The sequence below is a fragment of the Falco rusticolus genome, chromosome 1 (assembly GCF_015220075.1).
Source record: "Falco rusticolus isolate bFalRus1 chromosome 1, bFalRus1.pri, whole genome shotgun sequence".
NCBI classification, from domain to species: Eukaryota; Metazoa; Chordata; class Aves; order Falconiformes; family Falconidae; genus Falco; species Falco rusticolus.
In genome coordinates, this window is record NC_051187.1 from 107,460,869 (window position 1) to 107,485,805 (window position 24,937).

The 24,937-nt window shown below is 41.2% G+C and overlaps 1 protein-coding gene across 1 annotated transcript; it reads right to left on the minus strand.

Annotated features, from left to right (window-relative positions):
- Positions 1 to 493: 493 nt before the first annotated feature.
- ANXA5 (annexin A5) lies at positions 494 to 23,305 on the minus strand. Its single transcript, XM_037394619.1, has 13 exons — positions 23,194 to 23,305; positions 23,063 to 23,118; positions 15,873 to 15,957; positions 14,718 to 14,812; positions 13,801 to 13,914; positions 11,415 to 11,505; positions 10,384 to 10,463; positions 9,876 to 9,932; positions 6,884 to 6,977; positions 5,036 to 5,131; positions 4,440 to 4,498; positions 2,164 to 2,286; positions 494 to 1,053 (listed from the first exon to the last, which is right to left on the minus strand). The coding sequence occupies exons 2-13, from the start codon at positions 23,069 to 23,071 to the stop codon at positions 991 to 993; spliced, it is 966 nt and encodes a 321-aa protein (XP_037250516.1). The 5' UTR covers positions 23,072 to 23,118; positions 23,194 to 23,305; the 3' UTR covers positions 494 to 990.
- Between the last annotated feature and the right edge of the window lie 1,632 nt (positions 23,306 to 24,937).

Genomic DNA, 24,937 nt, shown 5'->3' on the forward strand with positions numbered 1-24,937 from the left:
AGCAGTGAATTTAAAGGAGCCTATATAACAGACTGGTCCTTCTCTCACACTGTGCTTTTCTCCCTGCTAACCTGATGAGAGAGGTGCTGCAACCATCTTCTTTTCACTCAAGATCCCTGAAGTACAGATCACTGTGTTCCCATCTCTTCTTCATCTGCTTCCATTCCAGATATCTTCAACTGTTCCTACAAGTGCAGCACATCTGCTCTACTTCGGCACTGTGCAAACAGCTCTCCTTCCTTCCCTCAGCTTTGGAGGAGAAGAAAAAGACAAAATGAGAATGCAATGCCCGAAAGTACCAACACTTTGGTATTGCAGCTATACCAAACAGCAGCAGCACCACAGCGCCCACACTAGACTAGACATACAGCTGCAAAACATCATCTATATTTAGAAGCCTACACAACAGTAGGAAAACCACGCCAACTGTTTCAAGCAGTGTAACCATATGAAAGGGAAAAGAGATCTTTGCCCATTAAACACCACACACAACTGTGCTGAAGAGAAAAAATTTATTGGTCCTTCAGATTTCCAATGATTGCTTGTATTAGATTCAGCAAATTCATTCAAATATTACATACAAAGGGTATCTTTCTGTCATTTGCAATGTTAGAGCTAGCTTAACATTCAGTGGAAATGTAAGGAATAAAAGCAACAAGATAATCTTCAAATTATTAGTAAAGTACATGATTTTTTTTTTCCTATTTCAGCAAAACACTTGCAAAGAACTGGGTTCTGTGCTCATACCCATCTTCCATGAAGATGACTCTTGCATATCACAGAAGGCACTTGAAATTCCTGGAGGTTGGGGCATCAGAAGGAGGAGGGATCAGCTATCACTTGGATAACAATATGCTCATTTTTAGTAAGTGCAATACTGGTATAAATTTGAAGAGCCAGAAAGCATTAGGATATAAAAACTTAGCTAGCCATGCTAACTAAAGGGCTGCAAAGCTGGAGTACAAGGAATCTTTCGTGTCACTGTCACCATTACTCATCATTTCCACCACAGAGGAGCAGGAGTGCTTTCCTGTAGTCCCCAGACGTATCTTTCTGTTAATATAACAAACCAGTCACCATGAGTCACAGCCACAGAAATGTGAAGAAAAGCAACAGACAAGGACAACTCCAACAGATTATGCATTTGTCCCACCCACAGGAAATCTACTTGGATGACTCTCCACTCAGGAATGACGCAAGGAAACGCTCTGTCTCTTATGTTAGAGCTAAATTTACACAGACTTTCAGAAACACAAAAAAAAAAAAAAAGCTCTGAAAGCTTTACTAGAACTGAGCTACTCATTACATATTAGAATGCATTCTCCTGCAAGTCAGAAAGTCCAAAGGAGAAGCCCAAAGCAGCATCAACAACCTTTAAATGTGCAAAGTGCACCCAACATCACTTAGAAAGGTCCCAGCCCTGCTCCCTGTAAAAAATTGGAAGCTCTTGCTATGAATTCCACAGGACAGCTGTATGGGCCCGACTGACAGTGTCAAAAGCAACTCCACCCAGCCTAATTAAGAGAGCATAATGTCAAGAACGGTAACAGAAAATCATAAAAACCAGTGCTTGAAAATAAAACAAAATACCCAAAAAAAATTCATAGAAAAAAAAGCATTTTGGCTTCAACCTTGCAGCAACAGCTGGCTCTGGATTTCTTGCTGCTTCTTTCCCTTCCTGCTTCTTTCCATCCACTCAAAGGAGATTATGATTCAGACTAATTCCACAGTGAAATGCTTTACACTCTGAAATGGTGCAAAAGGTTCCACTCCGCAATCCAAGATTTAAACTTCAGTCTCACAATAATACAAACTCCCAACCCCAATATCATTTCTCCGGAGCCAGCACCCTCCCTGAAGCACTGAAAACCAGAAGGAACCCAGACAAGAAAAAGGAAACGAAGCTAAAAATGGTGTATGAGTAATTGCAATTTCAGAAAACCACATCTGCTCTCCACATAAACACTGGAAAGAAACATTTAGCTTTTCACAGGAAGTGCCCCCCACTTAAGTGACACACTGTGTACTTCACAAAACTGCAGACCAACCACCACTGCTCTCAGAGTGCACTGTGTTGTCCAGTTCTACTCACACCCACCCCTCCTATAAAAATAATGACATCTAAATCTCCTGTTTTCCCTGACAATAGAAAAGTAATTTTACCTGAATCATTTGATACAATGATTTTGCAAAATTCTTTCTGAATTCTTGTCTAATATCCCACAGATCAATTTCACTTCTTGAAACCATGACTCTGATCAGGGTATCGTCATCAGTGCCAGCCCCCTAAAAGAGAAAATTTTAAATAATATTAAAATGTGAGCTTGTTCTGGACAGATGCTGTAACAGAACAGCAAACCACCAGGGTGCAACATAAAAGCTCCAACTGCAACAACTGGTGTCTCCAAACACTCCTGCATTACATTTCTACTCCAAAGCAGAGGATAGCTGGGACAGTATCACAAGACACTCACGCTGCAATGTGGAGAGCAGAGGACCAACCGTGCAAGGTGCTCTAATTCTTGGACTTCTATAAAGTGCCGTATGGTTAAGCCTCTTATTTCATGTTTCATTTCACAGGCTTCAACTGTGAATGCCCATATAAATTTAAAATAATCCAGTTCCAAGATTACACAGTAGTATATATAGCTGGCCGCCACAGAGTCACATGCAAATCACCCTTTCAACAGAGTCTGAGGCTGCAGAATCACAGTCCGTTCTGGAATCAGGTATATAAATCCTAACAATGACTAATACAAAGCATGTAACATTGTACAGCAAGACACAGGCAGAACAACTCATTTCACAAATCATCCAGCTGTTCATTACGAAGGCAAACTCCATAAACCTTTTCCAACCACACAAACATGCTCCACTCTTTCATTCAGCTTTATTGCTTTAAATATTTTAAGTTCCTGTGCTGGCAGGTCATGCCAGACTAACACCCTGACCCCTCCAGCTCAGACAAGTCAGACTCCACACAAGCTGAAGCAATACAAATTTTCATAGGCTGACCTGCTAATGCACCTCAAGGAAGGACTTGGCAGAGCCCCCACGATCATCTTCAGCCTAACGTCCAGGGTCACTCAATCCTTCGACTGGGCGAAATATTCTTGGATTACATCTAACAATGCCCTAAAGCTGCTCAAAAGTTATGCCGTGAGTCCAGTGGTTTCTGAGTAGGATTTGACATTAGAATCCAGTAAAAGCAAGGCTCTGCCCCACCTAATTACAAAAGCAAACTCTGCTAATTGTAGAAATCTGCCATGCCAAACTGATAAATTAAGAAGTACAAACTCTTCTGCCAAAGTAATAGGTGCTGAAGACCTTTCTTATCTGATGTGCTTAATTATTTTTCTTTATATTGAAAAAAAAAAAACCAACTGGGGGATCTCACCAGCAGACGTTAATCAGGCCCCTCATAATAGAAGTGTACAAGAATCTAAAACCTACAGGAAAAGATTTTCTACTGCACTTTTAAAAAAATAAAAATAAGTAGATAAATAAAAAGAAAGTAATCCTCTTTGTACAGCTCAGCATACTGGTATAATATTTTGTATTTACGACCTGAACCCTATTTTACATTGGTATCTACTATAAAAGCAGTAAAGCAGCTTTTAAAAATTAAGCTATCTTAATCTCTTTTCACTAATTCTCATGGTGACACCGCATCAACACAGCCATCTCGTGACAAACATACTTCAGTGCTCTTCAGCAAGGGGAAGGGAAGAATTCTTCAGGGAAGCTGATAACTTGCTCAAAAACAATGGACTACCTACCTCAGGCTTAATTAATATTAGCCCCTGTGAGTTAAAAGTACAGTTTTCCCCGCTTGCCTCTTCCCATCCAAGAGAAGGCAAAACCAACAGAAACAGCTGTGCTGCTGATGGGTTTCCCCTGCAGAATCTTTGGTAGCTGTTTAAACCTCTGCCCGGTTTCTGAGTTTCTTTTCCTTCACAAAATGGGATGGATGGTCATCAAACATGTTTCAAAGCTAACCACATGTTCAGTGTGTAAATACTCATCTCCAAAACAAAGAGCACTAAATTTGCACAATCTACAGTTCAGGTTCTGGGCATCATTACTTCCTCAGTACATCCACCCCCTAAAGACACCGTAGCCTTTATCTAGTTTGAAGTGCCCAGTGGAACTAGCCAGACATTTTCCAATGTAACAAGCTCAAGTCCAAAAACAGTTGATGAGACTGATGTTTCCTGTAGAAGATTTACAGTCTGACAAACTTAGGATGAACTCAAAGAAAAGGTTATGAATCATTTGTATCCTCTCACAGACCTGCATTCCCCAAACCTTTCACAGATGCTTAGTGATACAGTATACTATTGGCAGGTACAGTGGAAGATGAAATGAAGAACAAGCGAAAGGGAGAGGAATTGGAACTGGAGGAGATGGAAAGTGACGTATGGAAAACATGTGCATACCTTCATGGAATAATACAGAGTCTCAGCAAAATAGGCAGGCACGCTTCGGATGCATTTCACTGAAAAAAAGGCAAAGGATTAAAGAACTGATTGTTATTCAATACAGGACAATCTTTCACTGTCAAGACAAGATGTGTATTACTGGATCATTCTCTCCAGTGTGGACAATCAAGCATACAGCTGTAAGCTAGTCTGTTCCTCTGCTAAAACTCTTTGGGTTCTAGAAGTAAGAATGCACCATCTATTTCCAATAGGAAAGACACTTTGCTAGTCAAATTCTAATCCCAGTTACACATCTCCGACGACACTGTCCTAAATGAGACACTGGGAATACAAAGGCAGAGTTTTGTCTCACTTTCTGACAGAGGTGCACATGACTGAACAGAATACAGTTCACCACTACCTCCTGGCCCACTTCCCCCCTGCCCTCCCATTCCATTAAAGGAAGAATAAAGGCTTTTCTCTAAATAACAAAAAGAGATCCCAGGTGATTAACTTTAAAAAGTTTTCATGCCACTTCCTGTAACAACTGCAATTTAAGGAGGCCTGGGAGTAAATGAAGGCAGCCATTTCTATATCTATTAAGACTTAATTACCAACTGCCAAAAGCAGCTTCTCCAAATCACCAGAGGTTTCACGATCAATGGTCTCTTCAATTTGAAAGCCGGAAATAGTCATGTATTTGTCAAACACTGCAAAACAGAAAGTGGGTTTAGTCACCTGTATAGCCAGCACTTCTCCCAGTATCCTCCTCAGTACAGGTTAATGCCACCTGTCACTCATTATCCACAATTAAAATGCTATCATCCACTCATTCTTCCCTCTGGCCTGTTCTAAATACCTATTTCCTACCAGACTGCTACTATACAACACATTTCTGCACCTGGGGAGGAAAAACCCTGTGCTCCAGCACATGCTGGGGGTCAACCAGCTGGAAAGGAGCTGTGCAGAAAAGGAGCTGGGAGTCCTGGTGGGCCCAGGTTGCGCATGGGGCAGCAGTGCACCCTTGCGAAGAAGGGCAATGGTACCCTGGGCTACGTGAGGATGAGTGTTGCCAGCAGGTGGAGGGAGGTGATCCTTATCTATCTACTCAGCACTGGTGAGGCCACACCTGGAGTGCGGGGTCCACTTCTGAGCTCCCCAGTACAAGAGTAATGCGGAGCAACTGAAGTGAGTCCAGTGAAGGGCCACTAAGATGACTAAGGGACTGAAGGACCTCTCCTATAAGGAAAGGCTGAGAGAGCTCAAGGGGCTCAAGAAGGCGTCTCATCAATACATACAAATATGTGAAGGGAGGGTGTAGAAAAGATGGACCCAGGCTCTTTTCAGTGGTGCCTAGTGTCAGGGCAAGTGGCAATGGCCACAGGGGGCTCTGTCTGAACAGGAAAAACACTTTTTTCCTGTATGGGTGACACAGTACTGGCACAGGTTGCCCAGGGAAGTTGTAGTCCTTGGAGATGCACAAAAGCCATCTGGACATGGTCGTGGGCAGCCTGCTCTAGGTAGCCCTGCTCAAACAGGGTTGGACAAGATGACCTCCAGAGGCCCCTTCCAACCTCAACCACTCTGTGACACATCCAATGAAAGTGTGCAGGGATAAGAGGAAAAGGGAAAGAAGAGAAGTTGTAGGAAGTAACAAGCATTTTTCCCATGGTGAAGCTATCATTTATCCTGAATTTAAGGTCTTGTCTACACTGGGTTACTATGTCAAACTCACTTCACACAAACTGGCCTACTGGCAATCTGTTCAGGTCTGTCTTCATGAACATCCATAAGACCCCAGTTTTCTATGAAATCTTACACTTCTGCCATGCTAAGTAAATGTTCAATGTATCAAACCAAACTTTAGGATTACTGTAACGTAAATAAAGGCAAAAAACTAAACAGTAAAATCCTTTGAAAATCCAAATGAATCCAAATATTCAAAAGGAAAACAAAAAGATCAGAGTACCAAAGCAAAACTTACTGATCATTACTCCCAACGGCCTAAACAGCTTGGTAAAATACACTTATGAACAGTTAAGATGCAGGGGAAAAATTAATGCCTCTTTATTAACAGCTAGTAAAGTATGCACCTATAAAAGGGTAGATCTTTTCAGGGCTGGATCTCCATCAGATTATGATGACTCGTGACAGACACTCAGCATCACTTCTATTGCCATAACCTCTTATCAAAAGGGAGAAAAAATAACAAAAATAAGCATCTAGAAAGAAACACGGCAGCTGTCCCACAGATCTATTGCAGGAGATCACCACTGCTAGGGGGGAACTGAATTACAGGAAACAAAATTAAATGTATTATTAGACAGAGGGAAGATTAATGATTTCTGGGCTTGACAAGTGCAGTACCAGAAACAACTTTTATACCATTTCTACCACCAGCTGGATAATATTGAGACTTCAGGCAAAAGTTTTCAAGCACACAGGAGCCATACACTACCTACCCTTCCTTAAATGGGAAACACTTCGGGTTCCCAAGATGGTGATGAACTTTTCTTCATCTGTTCCCCATTTCAGCTCCCCAGCTCTAAACAAAACCTGTTTTAAATTCAAGAGGTCAAAACAGCAGCATTTGTTATGTGTCCACACACCCTGTTGAAAAGCTCTATTTGTCTCACTCTAAGGAGCATGAAACTTACTAACAAGCTATAGCTGGACAGAAAAAAACAAAATAAAATTGGCAAGTACTGAACTGATCTTACATAGAAATAAAAGGTTAAATTCTGAAAACGACTGCGAAAGCATTTACAAGAGTAATACTGTTTAAGGCCCTCAAATTGACTAGGTGCATAGTTCCTTCCAAAAGCCTGAAGTTTTCTGAAAATATGGTAATACAAGGGATCAAATCTAGTCCAAACACTGCTTCTTCTACTTTCTTTCCCCCTGCCCTTCCCCTTTTTCAAATCAGACCAGCAAAACTTTATTAAATGGCGACTCATACCAATGGGAGAACCATGCTAACTTCACTCAGGAGGAAGTTTTCCAGAAAGGAAGGGAAGTTCTGTTTAGAAGCTCTGATTCGTGGGCTGCTAAATTCTTAGTTATATGAAAACCAGATCTTAATCATTTAAAGTACATTCATTGCTCTTCAGGCAAGTCTTTCTTCAATGGAGACAATGACTGGCCCATTAGTAGCGTTTAGGAAAGTAAAGCAGTTCTAGAAGTTGGAATAAGCAACAGGAGGGGGCGAAAGAGAAAGAAAAAAATAATTCAGGAAATAGAATTAGTTTTTTCCTGACACTCGGAAAGTTTTCTACAAATCACATGCTGAACACCAGGAGAAAGGTTTGTACATATCGTAGTATATAGTACTTTTTCTCCCTCCTCAGTGAGCAGAGGATAAGCAAACCGGTTACCGCTTATATTCAGGCAATCAAGTATTCATTTAAAAAATCCCCACAAACAAATCTGCTGCATAGCAAGACTGTTAGCCATCTATCTGTCCATACTGCAAAACCTGAATGGGATGTTATAAATTTCTGTTTATGTTAGTCCCATAACCCTATTCAAAACACATTTGTGACTGCTGCATGCTCTTCTTAATATTAATGGTACAGAGTACAAAGGGTGGAGTAAAGAAAAAAGAGCTATTAAGGCATTGCATGGATCTTTAGTTCAAATAATACATGCTGTTCTTCAAATGAATACCAGCACTCTCCACTCAGTAGCGAATGTGAAGTCTCAGCACATCACTTAGTAACACCAGAAATGCATTTCTTTAGAGATGTTGCAAACGGTATTTTATGTGAGCTCTAAATTTTTACCTGCCTTGCTGCTGTGCAATACCCAAAAATGGACGTCAATTGCATAATGTTAAAAAGTGATATTCAAAAAATCTCTTCAAAAGGTCTCTTTCAGGCATTCTCAGAAAAGTCTTGCAAGTTCCCTGAATACTCATACTGTCTTGTAGTATGGAATGCCCATTCTCCAAGTGCTTTGAATTAGTGTTTAGTAATCAACAGACAAAAAAAATTAAAAATCACCACTGAGCAAAAAGGTTGCCTTCTAATGTATCAAATGCTTCCCAGAATATCACATTAGTCGAGAATGTTTTTGGCTTCCAAATCTGTCTCACATTTGCACAGTCACATACCTCAATTCTGACCATCTGTACCTGGCAACAGTAATTAAAAAATTCTCTGAATCTGTTCCAGCTATGTTAGCTGTTGAACGTAAAGGTATCAATAAAGAGAAATGTGACAGAAAACCCCAATGTACATAAACCACAGAAACCACTCAGAAAACCAGGACTTTTTCAGCATTTAGGTATGGTGCCTCCTAAATTTAGATGCTCATTTAAACTCAATTAAAGAGGCCAAAAGAAATCTACCTACCAAGGCCTGTGGTTCATGGGTGTCCTTAATTACATAAGCCCAACTAAAAGCAAGACTGCCACAATTTTATGGAACAATCTAGTTCATGATTGAAACATTCCCCTCATTTTCAAGCTCCAATTTCCACAGGGTTCATTTTAATAGCAGGAGAACAATGCTTTCTGAATTTACAGAACAAAGGATAGGCCTGTGCCAGGAAAATTCATTTTGCCAGTCTGCTATAAGGAGAATGTTTTATTGATCTGGCATTCTGCTTTTCCTCCTTGTCACCTTGAACAATCCATGTATTTTCTTTCATCTCAATTGACAATTTATCAGAGGAAACTGCCTAGCCCAGAGTTATCTGAAATAACCAAGAAGAAACATGCATTAAACATGTTATGTAATCAATTCGCTAAAATATTGACCATCTCTACAACTAAGACAGACAATAGTATCCAGCAAGAGACTGCATCAAGGATACCAATTAACTGCTGGTATTCCCCTTCCTGTCTAGAGCAAAAGTTTAGTTATCAGTGACAACGTCACCACCAATACTTACAAAGGGCAATATGTGAGGTCCCAGAAATTATTTAGAGGCAATTCTTACACTGTCATCTGGTTACAGGAAACCAGAACATTTCATATATTTTCTCTTTTTAGTATTTCACCCTCTATGGAAGCATCCCTCACTGAATACCATTAACATTTCACTATGATACATATATGACCCATGATATGTAAGGACTGAATTCAGAGAGAAGTTCAAGTCAGATATTAAGGAACAAACCATTAACACCACTGAGTTTTCCAGAAGCGGGTGTCTCAGCACACCACAAAGCCTCAGCAATCATCACTCTCTCCTTCAGTGATCTAATCGCTGTTCCATTCAGGCACCTTGCTAAGTAATAAACAAAGAAAGACATGCTTTACACTGAAACCTGAAAGTGCCCAAAATCTTGATCCTAACGTTTCATGTTTTGACACTTCTTTTTTCCAGAATGTATAAAAGAAGAAACACAGAGAACCTTAAAAATTTCTCTCACACATTTGAATTCTAGCTGTATACTCTCTTTGCAAGATAACTTGTGGAAACACCCCAAAACTCAAATCATTCACCCACCTGTGCATCCTGCTCAACAAGACCCTCATCAACTCTGCCATCAGGATCTCTGTTTGCCTAAAGAGAATTTTTAAAAGTTGTTAAACTGAAGAATCAAAAGTTGAATCAAAAAACAACTTACCTGTTATATTGAGCCTATAGAGTTACTGCAAGAAGTCAAGCCCTAATGTATCTTCTCCAAAATAACCTTATTTTTCCCTTCTGCTTGCACATGTCTTTATTAAATACATGTTCTTTCCTATTGCCTTCAAAACCCCACACAGCAGGCATTTGCTATACCCCTGAGCATCACAGTTGTTCTTCAATTCAGTGCTGTGGAAATGACCCATTAGCAGCTCAAGACTGATCCTGCAAGTCAGGGGAAGTGATTCCATTTCAGCATCAATCCTGTCTATCACCAGGTCTATCTAGAATCCTAGCTCAGAAAGCAGAAAGTGACAAGTGTACATCAGACAGGAAAACAGATGTGAAAAATCATACACACATGCCTGCACACAGAGACACTGACCTGCAACAGGACCACCAGCAGTCTCTGAAAATAGCCTGATGTTTCTCCTGTGATCTTATCCTCCAAGTTGGCCTCATATTCTGCAAAAGAGCAATACCCATTCACCACCTTACAGACTTCCTCACTATTTTGAGGAGAAAGCAATGAAAAGCCAAAAGTTAATTTGACTCACGGCTTGTAGAATCATTTATCAGACACAGCTTTAACAACTAGGACATACTGTGCTTTCACTTACAACCTAACATTATTTTAAGAGAGGTGAAAAGGTAGCATCTCACACCTAGTATCAGGAGCAGATCACTCAAAATTTTTTTAAAATACAAAGTGATATGCATAGATTCAGCTCTTCAAAGAACTAAAGAGCATACAGATCAGGAGTTATGCTAAAATATAACAGTCTCACAACTGTACAACAATTGCAAGCCCAGAAAACTCTAGGACTAATAAATTTTGCCCTTGGAGACTCAAGTTTTGTCTCAAACTTTATTGAGACTTGAGAATTTCTGGTATGGCAGGAATCTGCTCAGAGGTAAAGGAAATGTGTTGAATTAAACACTGCCTTAAAAAAAACCACCCCACAATCGCAGAGCAAAAGCACATACTCCCTATGGACAGCCAAAAAGCTGCACCTGCTTTAGCACAAATGCATCTGAACAGAATGCTAAACAAAAGGCAAAAAATTACTTCTCATTTTCTGTGATACCAGTTTTCTAGTTTTCCATTACTAAAAAACCCCTTTCAGTTAAAGGGATGAAAATGACCGGTGAAGGGAAGAAATGCATTTGAAAGAATTCTAACTATAAAACACAAAACACCTTAACCTGCAGTCATAGCCCCGAAACAAAAAATATCTTAGTTGATAATCCAAACTGTAGTTTTTCTTTCACTATGAAGTTTTGCAACACAGCAGAACAAAATCGCACTTATGGACACACCCATCAGTTCACATAGACCTTATCTGAACAATGAGCTATAATCATGTAAGAGAACTGGATGTAGACCCTAGAATTTTATTTTATACTGAACTTTACCTTGCAGATAAACCTGTTTAATACTCTGCACTTCCGCAGGTGTTCTGGAGGCAAGAATTTCAGTCAACACTTTCTCATTGGTTCCTGCTCCCTGCAGGGGTGCAAGTATAAATCAGTTGATGGACTAACAAAAAGAAAACAAAAGAGTTCCCTTTGACAATCAAAAACAAGCATCAGCTTATCACTTGGACCAAATAAAGAGAAATTTTCTTCTTCTTTCTGGTATGTTGAGGGGTGGGTGGGTAAGGTGCGCATTTGAAAGCATGTCTTCCAACTCTAAGTTAATTGCTTTCAAAACTAACACAACATTTAATGAAGGCTCACTGCTGCTGGATCAGATGAGCCTTTCCATGTTCAAGCACACCCAGATATGCCTCAGTTCTTCACTCTTACAGTCATCGACATCAGGGTAAGTGAATGACTAGAGTAACAGTTTCCATTTTAGCTCTAGTTCATATACTGTCTTTCATCAACTAGTGCACAAATAAACACAGAGCCACCCACCAATGATCTTTACCCTTCTATGAACTGTGCTGTGTTAAACCCACCCTTTCTTCCACTGCAAACAAACACATTTTACAACAGAATTGCTAACCCGGATAATTTAAGATGCTACACTCCAATTACAGCAGGCACAACAGGCACTCTTTGCTTTTACAAGGATAAAATTTACAAAAGCCAAGTCAGTATCTTGTTGCCACAAGTCTGAGTCTACTTTGCCTGTAAAAATAAGCCATTGCTCTTTACACTTCCCAAGAAGTCATTTCACAAAAGGAACACTGTAATACTGCACATTTTTTGCTTCAGCATGTTACTTACAACCCTTCCTGCAAGGAAAATCCCAATACCACCTGCATACAAAGATATCCAGTTGCATACAAGGATATTCAAAATACGAGTCTGCCAGGTTACATGTAATTGTTTTTAAAATACAGGTTGTTTCAAGAACATGTTTACTGCATAAGTGAGGCAGGCTTAGTTATATTAGTTCTAATCTAGAGCAGCAGCAGTGAAAATTTATAGGACAATCTTCAGCACAGACTTAATGCTCTTAGCTGAGTTGTTATCTTGAACAGAAGACTCTGTTATCGCATCTTCTTAACTGGTGATACACACCTTAACTGAACTGCAGCCAGTATTGACAACTTTTCCTGTGCAGACACATTCTCTGAAATCCTGTGAGCTTGTGTTTAACATCATTCTTTGTAAGTGACAAGAACAAAACCACTCTTGTTTCACTATCTCTATTTTCCCTCCTACACCCATCTGTTCTGTCATTTCCCTGTCAGTCTTTGACTCCTGAGTCAACAAGAGGAGTTTGGGAATACATTTTTTTCCTTTTAGTCAACAAGGCCTTTATCAATTTCTTTGTCAAGTGCCATGTCCCCTTCCTCCACTGCATATAAAGAGATTACAGAAAATTTCCAGGATTAAAGTTTCTGTTGTCAGAGATACTATTTGCTGGGTCATGGGTTCACAAGCACTAGCTTGCACAGTTACCTACATATTAACCAGTTGGTCATCAAGGACCTTGGCAGTTTACGTGTAAGTGTCGCCCAGCCAAGCACTACCTGACACTAGTCAAGTTCAATGTCCTCTACTTTAATCAACAGGTTCTGTCAATAATCCAGGGACATGTAAGTCCAGAATTTCCACACACTGATGATATCAGACAAGTGTGACAGAGGGGCAGGGGAAAAAAAAGGACTAATGGAAGAAAACACACTAAAATATCTACACATACAGACTGTAAATTTTTTACCTGGCCTTCCCAGAAAGGCACTGGATGCATTCAGCTAAAGAGAAATGTTATAAAGGTAACACTGCAGGGCTATCAACTCTTCCTTCTGCATTATTGCAGAATTTCCCTTGTGATACTGTATTATACAACAACTTTAATGAAATGCTTTGAACTAATTTGCAGCCTAGGCATAGAGCTATATAGCTATTAAACCTAGGCTGCTCACAGCACAAAAATCTAGTGTCTGCTGGACTGCAGCAGCAAAACGAATGTAAAAACAACATGTACATTTACCCGTATTTAAATCAGAAGGAGTAAGTCATATGCTATATAGATTTTAATCTGCATCTACAGTAACACTGTTCTCTTAAGATTACATAGTTTCTAATAAAAATAATTTCAAATAAAACATTATACAGACTACATTTCTAAACTACCTGTAACGAGTTATCAGGATGAATAAGAAACCAGGCAAAACCATGGTATTAGCAATAATAGCTGGTGTTCACATAACATTCCTAATTTTTTTTAAAAAGGCTACTTCTATTAGCATTCCTCTTACCAGCCAGGAGATCATTCCTAAAAAACAAGAAAGCAACAAACATTTCATATAATGTATTTATTTCCTTCCCTCACTCCTCTTACCTTGATGGCATGCTTCAGTGCATGAGCATCAAAAATATATGTTGGTCTCATCAAAGATACCATCAATGTTTCAAATTTGCCGGTAAGTTCTGATTTCAGGTCATCTACAAGATCCTAATGCAGAATAAACAGTGCTGTAATCAACAAAGACTACCCATTTTAAACGGATGCATGTGCATCTGCAAGTTAGAAGACTCTGAAGACAGCAAGGGGTGCAAGGGCTCTTTTTAATAGGTACCTGAACTGAAACAAATGTAGCCAAATCAGGCACAAGGATACATGGGCATTTGGAGAACCAGAAACATACTGATTTTTTTTTTCAATACAGAAATTCTTCAAACCCTAGTTGTTCACTGAACTTGTTATTTGAAACAAAGGTTACCCAGCCAGAACATTAAAGGATCCAACAATGCTGGAGGAAAGAAACAAGCTGCCTCTGCTTTGAACTCACTCATGGCTTTATCTACCAATATATCTGGTTTTGTTCTCTCATGCTGTATTAGGCTGCTTTATTTCTGTCACGTTTTCTAGCTTTAGAAAATTCTTTTCCTGCTATCACCTTACTTTGCAGACCTTGCATCAAAATAGTTGATAACTCCTCCCATACTGAGAATGAGATCAGTATTAGAAATATATTAACAGGAAACTATAGGAGCTTTTGCACAAAACCCCACCTCAGACATACTGGACCAAAAGAGGGGAAAAGGAAGTAACTTCCTTGTGCTGACCTAAAGGGAATATTCTAACTTAGTCAGCAATTAAGGATGTGGCAGGATGGGGGAGAAGGGGAGACAGAAGGAAAATGAGATTTTCTTCAAAGGACCCGTTTACAGGGAACATGATGCATATGCCTCGCAGTTTTAAGTAATCATTACAAGCCACACTCAGCTCATTTCCAAAGGTATTTTTCTTCTCACCCTGCCAAATAAGGTTTTAAAAGCAGATGCAATTTCTTGACGCTGAGCATTGTTTCTGCTGGTAAGGATCTTCAGAACAGTTTCTTCATCAGTCCCTGAAGTTAAAAAGAACAAAGAGTTACAAACACACTAAAAAACCAAATAGCAGTGGCACAAACCCAAAAGGCAGCAAAAGATGCTTTGAAAATAACAGTCTACTGACAAACAGCAGAAGCATTTAAATAACAAATGTCACCATACCCCAAGCTGAGCCACCAGGTTTGGTGTTCTGCTGTTGCAAAAATATGACTGGAGGACATACATGTTTGTTCTCCATCAGTGCTCTGTTCCAGGCACTGCTCCCAGCTTCCCAAGCATCAGCTGGAACATTTAGTCGGAGTCTGTATTCTACATAGGAGTCTTGCCTTTGGGATCACTAAGGCATTTGCTCTAGACTAAACAATCCACTGACTCGCAGCAAAACTCAATCCAGTAATGCAAAACACCCCAGAGCACAGAAGTGCTGAGCTACTACCCATTTTATATACAACAGTCTGCAAGGTAGCCCTCACAGCACAGCGTCTTACTAGCCCTAGTGAATTTGCCAATAGGCCGAGGTGTATCACATTCATGCTTCCCCCTGCAGGCAGCTTCAAACAAGTAGCACATTAGGATTTGTTCTCACAGGGAAGTTTTGGGGCAGAAAGCTACAGTGTGAGTTTACAGACCACTTGTTAAGTCTACATTCATGCTGTGTGCTTGTATTCTTTGTTCACACTGTCACATGCTTCTGCACTTCCAGACTGAGGGGACTGTTGCACATCTTCCAAGCACAGAGCTTCTACTACACCATCATAATTCTCCATAGCTGTTGCCTGTAAATCCAGTCTAGCTTGCTGTACAATAAAACTCTGTGCAGAGAACCCTGTGGAGTATCAATTTTTAATGGGGAATGGGCAAACCACGTTCTTTTTTTCCTTATGCTAACTTAAACATCTTTGAGAGAAGCGCAGTCAAAACTAGGGCATGCCCAGACCCGAGCAGTCCTGGGGTTGTCATTCCATGGCATGTAGACACATGCCCGACCCTCATGTGCTAATATAAAAAAAAAGCTCTGAAAGGATATTTTCAAAGGAGTGAGAGCCCTTCCCTTTTCATAAAATATATTACTCTTACCCATTCCTTTCATGGCCTTACGAAGAGCTTCTGCATCAGCTCTGGCATCAAAAGGAGAGAAGGCTGTCACGGTGCCTCTCGTGTACTAGAGGGGGGAAAAAGGGGTGGGGGGAAAGGGAAGGAGCCATGAAATAGAAGATAGCATCTTCCGTTCTCCATACATGAGCTCAGACTAATTTTGAATCCACAATCCAAAAGATGATCACATTTTTTTTGCCATTGCCTGACTAAATAGCAGTCTGTGGGTATTTAAACACAGCTCATTCAAAAGGTACTACTATGGTTTTACTCAGCGGTACACCAGCTAAGTTCAGGTATATTCACATAATGGTGGTTTGCAGGATTGGTATTTCCAACACTGGAGCCTGAACGCTAGAAAAGGACTAAGAAATTACCACTTGTAAAAGTAATTTGGAAAACTAATTACACAAATCACGTATGCTAGAAAAGCTGCACAAAGATCCAAGACTTTTGGAAATGACAACTTCCTCTCCTCAAGAAAAAACCGCTGGAGCTCTCAACCTGTATTCACATTGATTTTCTCCATCACGTTATAAAGGAGACCTACTGAACTCTGCAATGGCTTTCAATTTTTCATCGTGTTTCTTTTGACATAAGCAACTTTTTACTCGAGTGATTAAGCTACTTTCTCACAGTAGTTCACAGCTAAAAATAAAAACAGTTCAAACATAAGGATAAATATCAGCCCATCCAAACACAAAAATAATTCCACTAGGTTTCCACGGAACATGGCTCTTCAGGGACTTTCTCTTTGGGCCTAACACAAAAGGATATTCATCACCCTTATGGAAAAATCTTGCCTTTATTTAAATATGACTGTTCAAGAACCTGTAACTGGATAGCACAGGAGTTAAGTTATAAACTATAAAAGTTGAGCAATGGCCAAAAGGGGAAACAGCTGGGTTTTGTGAATAGGGAGGTTTTTCTAACAGCTGAAGAAGGGAAGTTTCTCAAAAGCATTGCGGTACAAAAGCAGTAATTGGTACAGGCAGGGCATTTTTCCACTCTCCAGAAAGAGCATGAGAGGACACCTACTGAGACTGGCACCAGATTACTTCACAGGCAGCACAGCCATCTGGCCTCTGTGATACAGCCTCTCCCTCAAGTTAGCAATTTCAGCCACACAGTGCTTTGGTTTCAAGTCAACGTACTCATCCAAAAAGAGAGAAAAGAGCAGGTGAGCACTAACCAGAAACTGCCGCGAAGCACTGCTGCCTCTCAGGCCACCTGCATGTTACTGCCATCAGAGACTCTCTACCCCTCCCCATGACAGAAACAGTAATGATTAGGCTTACCTCCACGGTATTTCAGCAAACCAGAACACAAAGTATCACGGTGTTTAATAGCAACAACAAACTTCTTTCTGGTAGATGCTTTCCAGTATCCAGCGTACTTCAGACACATGGCAATTCCCCTGAAGCATTCTGCTTTTCTCATTACAAGAAAGTTTCCAGGCAGTATTTCAAATTTAGGCACACCAACATGTACTTATTGCCATTTCCCCAGCTAATTCTAAAGGCTATCATGAAAAAATCTCAAGGATTTGGGACTCAGTTTTAAAAACTGGATTTAACTTGGTTAAACAGTTCAGTTAAAGACTGAAAAGCCTTTGTACTCCTCCTCCCTTATTACCATGCCCATCAGCATGGGGTAATTTAAAAGTGTGTTTCCTGCTGTTTTGTATCATATCATCTTAACATAACTAATATTATAGAACTACCACAATTCTCCTTTGTAAATTACCAATGGTCAACAGGTCTCAAGAGGAAATAGTGATTGATCTTTAAGTTAAAAGTTTTCCTTTGCTTATCTTATTATAAGCAAGTGGAATTCCCCTGCACAATTCCTAAGTCTTGTGACAACGGGCCAACATTCCTCTGTGGCTGTTTTAGACAACATGTGTGAAGACTAAATGCTAGATTAAATCTATCTCTGCATCATCCTTCTCATTTTTGTTAAGTAAGAAGAATCCTTCCATAACTCTCTTTTCCAAAGCACAGTGTGGAAAGCCTTCATACATACTAAGGTCCACATACAGTTCCTGAAAATCCTCCAGTGCAGCTGTAGTCTGAGTTTTCTTGATGTGAGCACCATTTGCATTCCAGGCATTCCCTTCTGATTGCACAGTATTTACTGGATTTTGGCTACTGACCTGCCACAATCACCCTCAATCAGTACCTGAGCTGCACCTAGCTGCAAACCAGAAGTATTGCTGTGGTTCTGCCATCCAGCATAACAAAAATCCACGTTACCTGCAGCTATAACTGCAGAATCTCCAGCTACATCTGCTGCCCTTGATACTATACACTGGTGCAAATAGAGCACAACCACAGCAGGAACAAGCTTTGTATAAGACAAGCTCGGATACAGCTTTGTGGGCCCAAGTCCGACCTACAGTCTAACTGCCTGAAGAAGCCACGTATGGGTAGATGTGACATTGACAATAGTTGGTCCATTACTGGGAAAGCGTCAAGGCATTCCTAACTTTCACATCAGAAACCTACTCACCTAGCTTTTGAGAGCGCTGCAGCAGGGCCCAGCAGTCAGGCTCTGGCAGGAAATACTCAGACTCGCCATGTTTAACAACCACAAATCCATCTAAGACACCTCACTGTCCAGAAGGACCCTTATTAACTATTCCAGTCTCAATTTCTCATTTACAAAATCAATGGACAATGGCAGAAAGCTCTGCAGTGGCAACAAACTAGACCCCAGAGGGAAGAGCTGTCTCCTCCCTCCTTCCCAAACATGGCACTTTTTGGCCAAAGAGGGGGCAAGCATCTATTCTAAACTACCATCACTGCTTCAACCACTGAGGTCAACTTCCTGTCATGGAGAATCTGCAACAGGAGCTACAAACCAGACATTTCTAACAAAATAAAACATCCACACAGTCTCTGACAAAAGCCAGACACTCATTTACCAGACAACTCAGCTACAGTTTCAACATTAAGTAGTTTAAACTTTATCAAAATGAACTGGTCCTTGCAGGTGGATCACAGCATCACAACTAAAGCCACCCTGACCTAATATGAGAAATGGTGAACTGAAAAACAACTATTTAAAGCTTATTTACAAACTTTGTAACTTTTTATAGAGGTAAATAAATTATCTTACTTTTAGTATCTCTAAGAATGTTCCTTGCCATTTATGCAAACAGATACACAATACCACCACAGCCTCACAGGTTTTTGTTTTGATTAGTAAACGTCCCACCCAGTAGAACCCAAAGCACATCAATGGCAAGAACTTGAATAGGCTTTGATACAAATCCTTTTGTAATCTGGAGTGATCCCTTTCTAAATCGCAACACCCAACACTGGGCAGTAAAATACAAAGAGAAGCACAACATGCAAGACCTCAACAGAAAGAATACCTCAAGACTGTAATATCCAAAACCTACCCACCTTCTTTCCTTTCTCCATTCCCCAATACACTGCCTGTTGTTAAGCAATCGTGTACTGCAAGCACAATTTGTGATCATACACTAGAAATAAACACCAGCTCCCATTTTCTCCAGACACCTACCAATGAGACTAACGAAGCCCCCAGATACACAATATTAGCGTGAAGAGGAAAGGCAGCGGGAAAAAAAAAAAAAAAAAAGAAAGAAAATAAAAAAAAAAAGAAAATAAGAAGAAAAAAAAAGACTTCAAAGCAAGAGATGATCTTGCTTTAGAATTTATACCCCTCCAAATGAGGAAATACACATTGTCTGTTTTTGTTTATTCTGCTCTAGTAAATGTTTTCAGGAGAATATGATAGTCTCATCAGGTAAGACGTTTCTAACCAGCACCTCAGAGCTACATAAACTTCTCCCAAGAGACAACTTGGCTTCACAATTTGAAGTCATGTGGCCACATATCCTGGCAACAGCATTATCTCTAAGATCAACAATAGCCACTTAACGAGGTTCCTTTTAGGTTCCCCCCCCCTTCCCGAAAAGAACACAAAAGATTTCCCACCCACAAGATCCCATGTTTAGCCATTGTTAATACAAAGCATTATCAGCAAACTAAAGACCATACTTGAACCTTGAACCGATTCAGACTTCCCAGCTTCCCTGGTCCATACACACTCACTGCAAGTTCTCACCCATCAGACTTCCCACAGGTGATGAGCTACTCCCTTTCAGTAGCATCTCATCAATTTGCCACTGGAAAGCCCAGTGTCCAGTGTAGAGAAGGTAGTATGTGATTTTATTTTTTATTTATATTTAAAGCAACTGTCTGTTCACAAGATGGCACAGGAAAACTGTGGAGTGGTAAGAATGGAAATGGAGAATGTTTTCCAACACACAGGGTTGAGGAACAGAGAAGGTATGCTATTTTCAGAAGACAGAAGAGAGCCCAGAAGGTCACATGCTGGAATAAATCAAAGACAGCCTTAAGATTTCCTACAGAAGAACAGCCATCTTGCAGATAAAGCACAACACAGTGTTCACTGGTAAACTGAAAGCCTTTACAAATGGCTATTGAAGACTACACAGAGGTCCCAGTTTAAACTGTGCTTTAAAACTAACATCATGCAAGGTAGATGTAAACATTTCATTACATTCGTACCAATATTTCAAGGGCAGTAGGATGCAAATTACATTGTGGATGGATGAACATAGACGCAGAGCTGACACAAATGCACAACTATAATGATGCCTCTCTAAGTCTGGTAATGCTTCAGATGTCCACTTCAATGAAACTGGTAAACCCTGGTCAGCAGATTATATTCACATCTGGCCCACTAAATCTGAACTCCTGACAAAAAACTGAATTACACAACATCTGTGTTGAACTCTGAGTCAGTACACCACAGAAATACCAAAGATTGGGGGGGGGGGGAGAGAGAGAGAAGGGCAAACAGCAGCAATGTAGGAACTAATGCAGGGACATTTGCAAAAACACTCAAAGAACCTGTCCTCACAACTAAGCACAAGAAAGCCCAAGAGCTGCTTAGGACCCGATTCTGAAAAGTGTTCATACTTTGGAATGCGACACAGAACCCTCTGAAGCGCTACTGTAGCTGGTGATAACAATTTCTGTGCTCCAAGTCACACATGCACATTGGCAGAACAGGAACTCCCGATATGGCACACAAGCAGCCACACCTTCACCAGCAGCAAGCAACCCTTTCCAGGCAGTTTACAAATGGATACACAAAATATTCCTAACCTCACATTCAGGGAAAAATTTGGGAGTAGCAGACCAAACCAGATCAGTCCACAGCATGCAAGCAGCAAATATTCTCGTTGGTTTCTTTCCAGATTTCCAAATTAGCAAACACGGGGTAGCATTTCCAAGGCAGCCTAGGTGTTCACTGAGCAGGAAAAGATCATGCCATGTGCATCTACGCAGTAACAAAGACACATACAGATGTCTGAGAAAAGGCAGCTTGTTAGGACAGCAGCGCTTCTCCAAAGAAAGCAGATAAACACGGGCATGGAGAGACCAGCCTGCACCGTGCATTTTAACATGCAGTAGTTTTCCCACAAAATGAATGAACCTTTTTGTCCTGGACATGGAACACACAAAAATCCTCAGGTCTTGGGGGGGGGGGGGGGAATAAAAAAAATCTTCCCATAACTGAACAAGAACAAATACTTCAATGACCAAGACTCCAACGATAGCTTACCTTCTTCAAAGGATTTATTCTTCAGTTATGCACCTACACTTAGACTTCAGTAGACTGTGCTATGCAGCCTTTGTGAACTTGGAACCTTTGGCTGTACATATAACTAGCTGTTGTCAATTGACACTCAACATTTCGTGACTGACAGACATTTTCATTTCTTATCATTACTTCATGGTACTTTTTGATTTTCATAAAGTGAACTACAGCCTACAAAGCTTTAACACTCCCAATCTTTCATGGCTGCATAATCGCACAGGCAAAGAGTACTACCAAAGTGGAAAGCAGCCCTCTGAACGTGGAGGACAAGGCCTACCTAGTACAAGACCTCCTCGTTCCAGTGACTGCCACCTACCACCATCCACGGTTACAGTTAGTAACCCTGCCCAACCTCAGGCAATAGAAAATTCTACTACATTACGACAAGAGTAACTCATTTGCACTAGCGAAGAATGAAATACTCCCTCTACAAAGATCAAGAATTAAAGTTTGTGTCTCTGAGGAAAACAGAATTGCAAATTTCCATGCTTTTATTAAGAAGTTACCCACAAGCCTATAAGCAATGCTATATATACTGTAATAAAAGGCTGTCCAAGTAGATCTGTCTTGTTAGATGCCCTGCACTAGCATGGGTAGGGACCCCTGTTTTCCCAAGATGCGTCCTGCAAACCAGGCCTGATACTTAAAGAAAGAAAAATCCCCTTTGCCCCTCAAAAAAACCCAAAACAACAAAAAAAACAAAAAAAACCCCACACACCACAAAAAAAACCACCAAAACTTCAAGGATTTAGTGGAATAATTATTTTTTTTTTATGCAGTACACTTTCTTCCTTTTAAAACTAAATCCAGACAGAATATGAGTAAATATTTACAGGAGTGTTAAAACACCACTAACCATTCCACTCATCAAGTTAAAATGAGACTACTACAACATTAGTGTGCAATTACCCCGACTTTTGTGAAGGTACTCATACAACTTGATGGCTTTCACTTCCTACAGCAGTACAAAACCCATAAATATGCCATTAAACTCTCATTTTACTTTTCAGAGCACAGGCATTTGAGGCAACTATAGAAACAATCACCAGAGTCCACCCCGTTTTCCAAGCCTTCATCCAGGCTCAAACCACAGCGACTCAAGGGCTGCAAAGCAAAAAAAAAAAAAAAAAAAAAAAAAAAAAAAAAAAAAAAAAGACCAAAGTAATGCACAATAGCTGCAGGGTTTCCAGAAAAATTCAAGTTAGACACAGATCAGCCCACGGGGCAGAGCCACAGCAGTGGGGTTTTTTTTACTCCTTCCACCTCCAGTGGAAGGAGCCTCCACCCAGGCACAATATAAACACAAGAGACCGAAAACTTGGCCAAATTAGTGGAAACTAGTAGCAGAAAGAGAGAAAAAAAAAAAAAAAAAGTTGTGCCTGACATGCGCCTCACATGATGAGCTACCCTGTCCCCTCCGCCCCTGCCCAGCGGGCTGCTTTAAGGGAGACCGAAAACAAATCTGGGGACAGACGGGACGAGGGTGTCCCGGGCCGGGCCGCGCTCACCTTCGCCATCCCTGGGGTCCGCCGGGCCGGGGCCGAGTCCGAGTCTGAATCCGAACCTGCAATGAGAGATACGCCAGTGAGCGCCCGCCCGGCCCCCCCCCCTCACTCCCCGCCGCGGGCCAGCGCCTTACCGCCTGCCGCTCCGCCGCGCCCGGGGCTGCCCGCAGCACTGAGCAGGGCGGGAGCTGCGCCGCTCGCCTCACCAGGGGCCGTGCCGGGCCAGCCCCACCCCGCTCTGGGCTGGGGAGGGCGGGCCCCGGACCCGCTGTGCTGCGCGGCCCCCGCGGCCTGGGGCGCTGCCCGGCTGGCCCGGGCGAGCAGGGGTAGCCGTCCTGCGGCCGCTGCGCCCCCGGCGCCGCTGTGCCGCGCAAGGGTGCAGTTAGTGCTCTGCTCCTTAGCAATAACCCCTTCAAAAGGAAACTTGCATTTGCAAAGAGAAGGCCTCCACCAGGTGCTCCAGCCCCCTCCTGAGGAAGTCTGTATAAAAATCCGTTCCTGTTAACCTGAAGAGGGTCCCCCTGTTACTGAAGGACAAGTCTGCCCTGACCTCTAAAGCAGGCCTAGGTTAGCTTCCGAGTAAGCTGGCTCTGCAAAACAAGCTCCATGCTGGCATGGAACGTATGGGGTGTAGCTCTAGGCCTTCCATGCGGTAAACGTTTGGGGTGATGACACCCTGCATCCCAACACCTCACAGCAGGGCATCCCACTGCCCCAGGTACAGAGAGGCTGTGTGCTGTCTGGGAGAGCAGCGAGGACACAGTCTGCACGGCCTTGTCATCTACAGCTGAGGACGTGCTCCCTCACCCATACAAATGCAGCCCAGCTGTGTGTTAGATGAAGCAGGAAAAGAGACCGCAACACAAATGGAATTCAGTGTCTTTGCCAAAATAAGATATGAACATAATCTCGCCACGTGAGCATTTTAACATGTAATGGTCATTTCTGTCTTCAAGTCTGTTGTGTTTACCTCAGGAAAAAACCAAAGAAATGCAGATCGTGATGTAAATTTAAATATTAGTCCATCATTTCTTGTTGTCCCAGGAGTGCACATAAAGTTCAGCAAAAACATGAGATCCACCCAGCTGGCTTCCTTTGCAGGACCGAGGATCAAATGGCTTGCTAAAAAGGCCTGATTTACTTATTAAAGTCTAATTTGAACCTAATCCATTGCAGTGGCATGCCACATATGCTGAAAAATGCACAAAGGGAATAGCGAGCTGCTCATAATACGCAGGTGGAAATGCACATATGGATTACACCTAGAATAACAATATTTAAGAAAACATTTTGGGTTATGAAATGTTTTTTAAAATAGTGGTTGATGTTCAAATGTGTTGCTTTTGGTTTAAGCAGAACCTCACTTACACACATATGCCTCTTTCTGCAAAAGTAAGTCTTTTTCTCCTTACACATTATATCCAGAGCAGATACAGGCCATGCTGCAATCATGTTTCAAGCTTTACTATCTACAAAGTGCACACATGCACACACAAAGAAATGCAGTGGGATTTAAATCTGCCCTCTGTAACACACTCCAAAATTCCGTCCATCAGACTGAGGCACATAAACACAGCAGTAACTGCGTGTCAAGCATCAAATGACATGGGTGTAAGCACAGCTAAATGGAATTCAAACCTTAGCAACTCAAATCTGTGATAAGGAAAAGTTATTGGGTAACGTGAAAGTTAAAAAAAGGCTCTATCAGTATCATGTGAACAATTAATAGGTGTCTAGAAACCAATAAAGCTGTAGACGTCTTCACTTTGAAATATGTTAATAGAATCTACTGCAGCAAAATCATACACAAAGATTGGTATAAAAATGTAACTATTAAATTTCACAAATAAACTCTTGAATAATTTGGAAAAAGGTGTA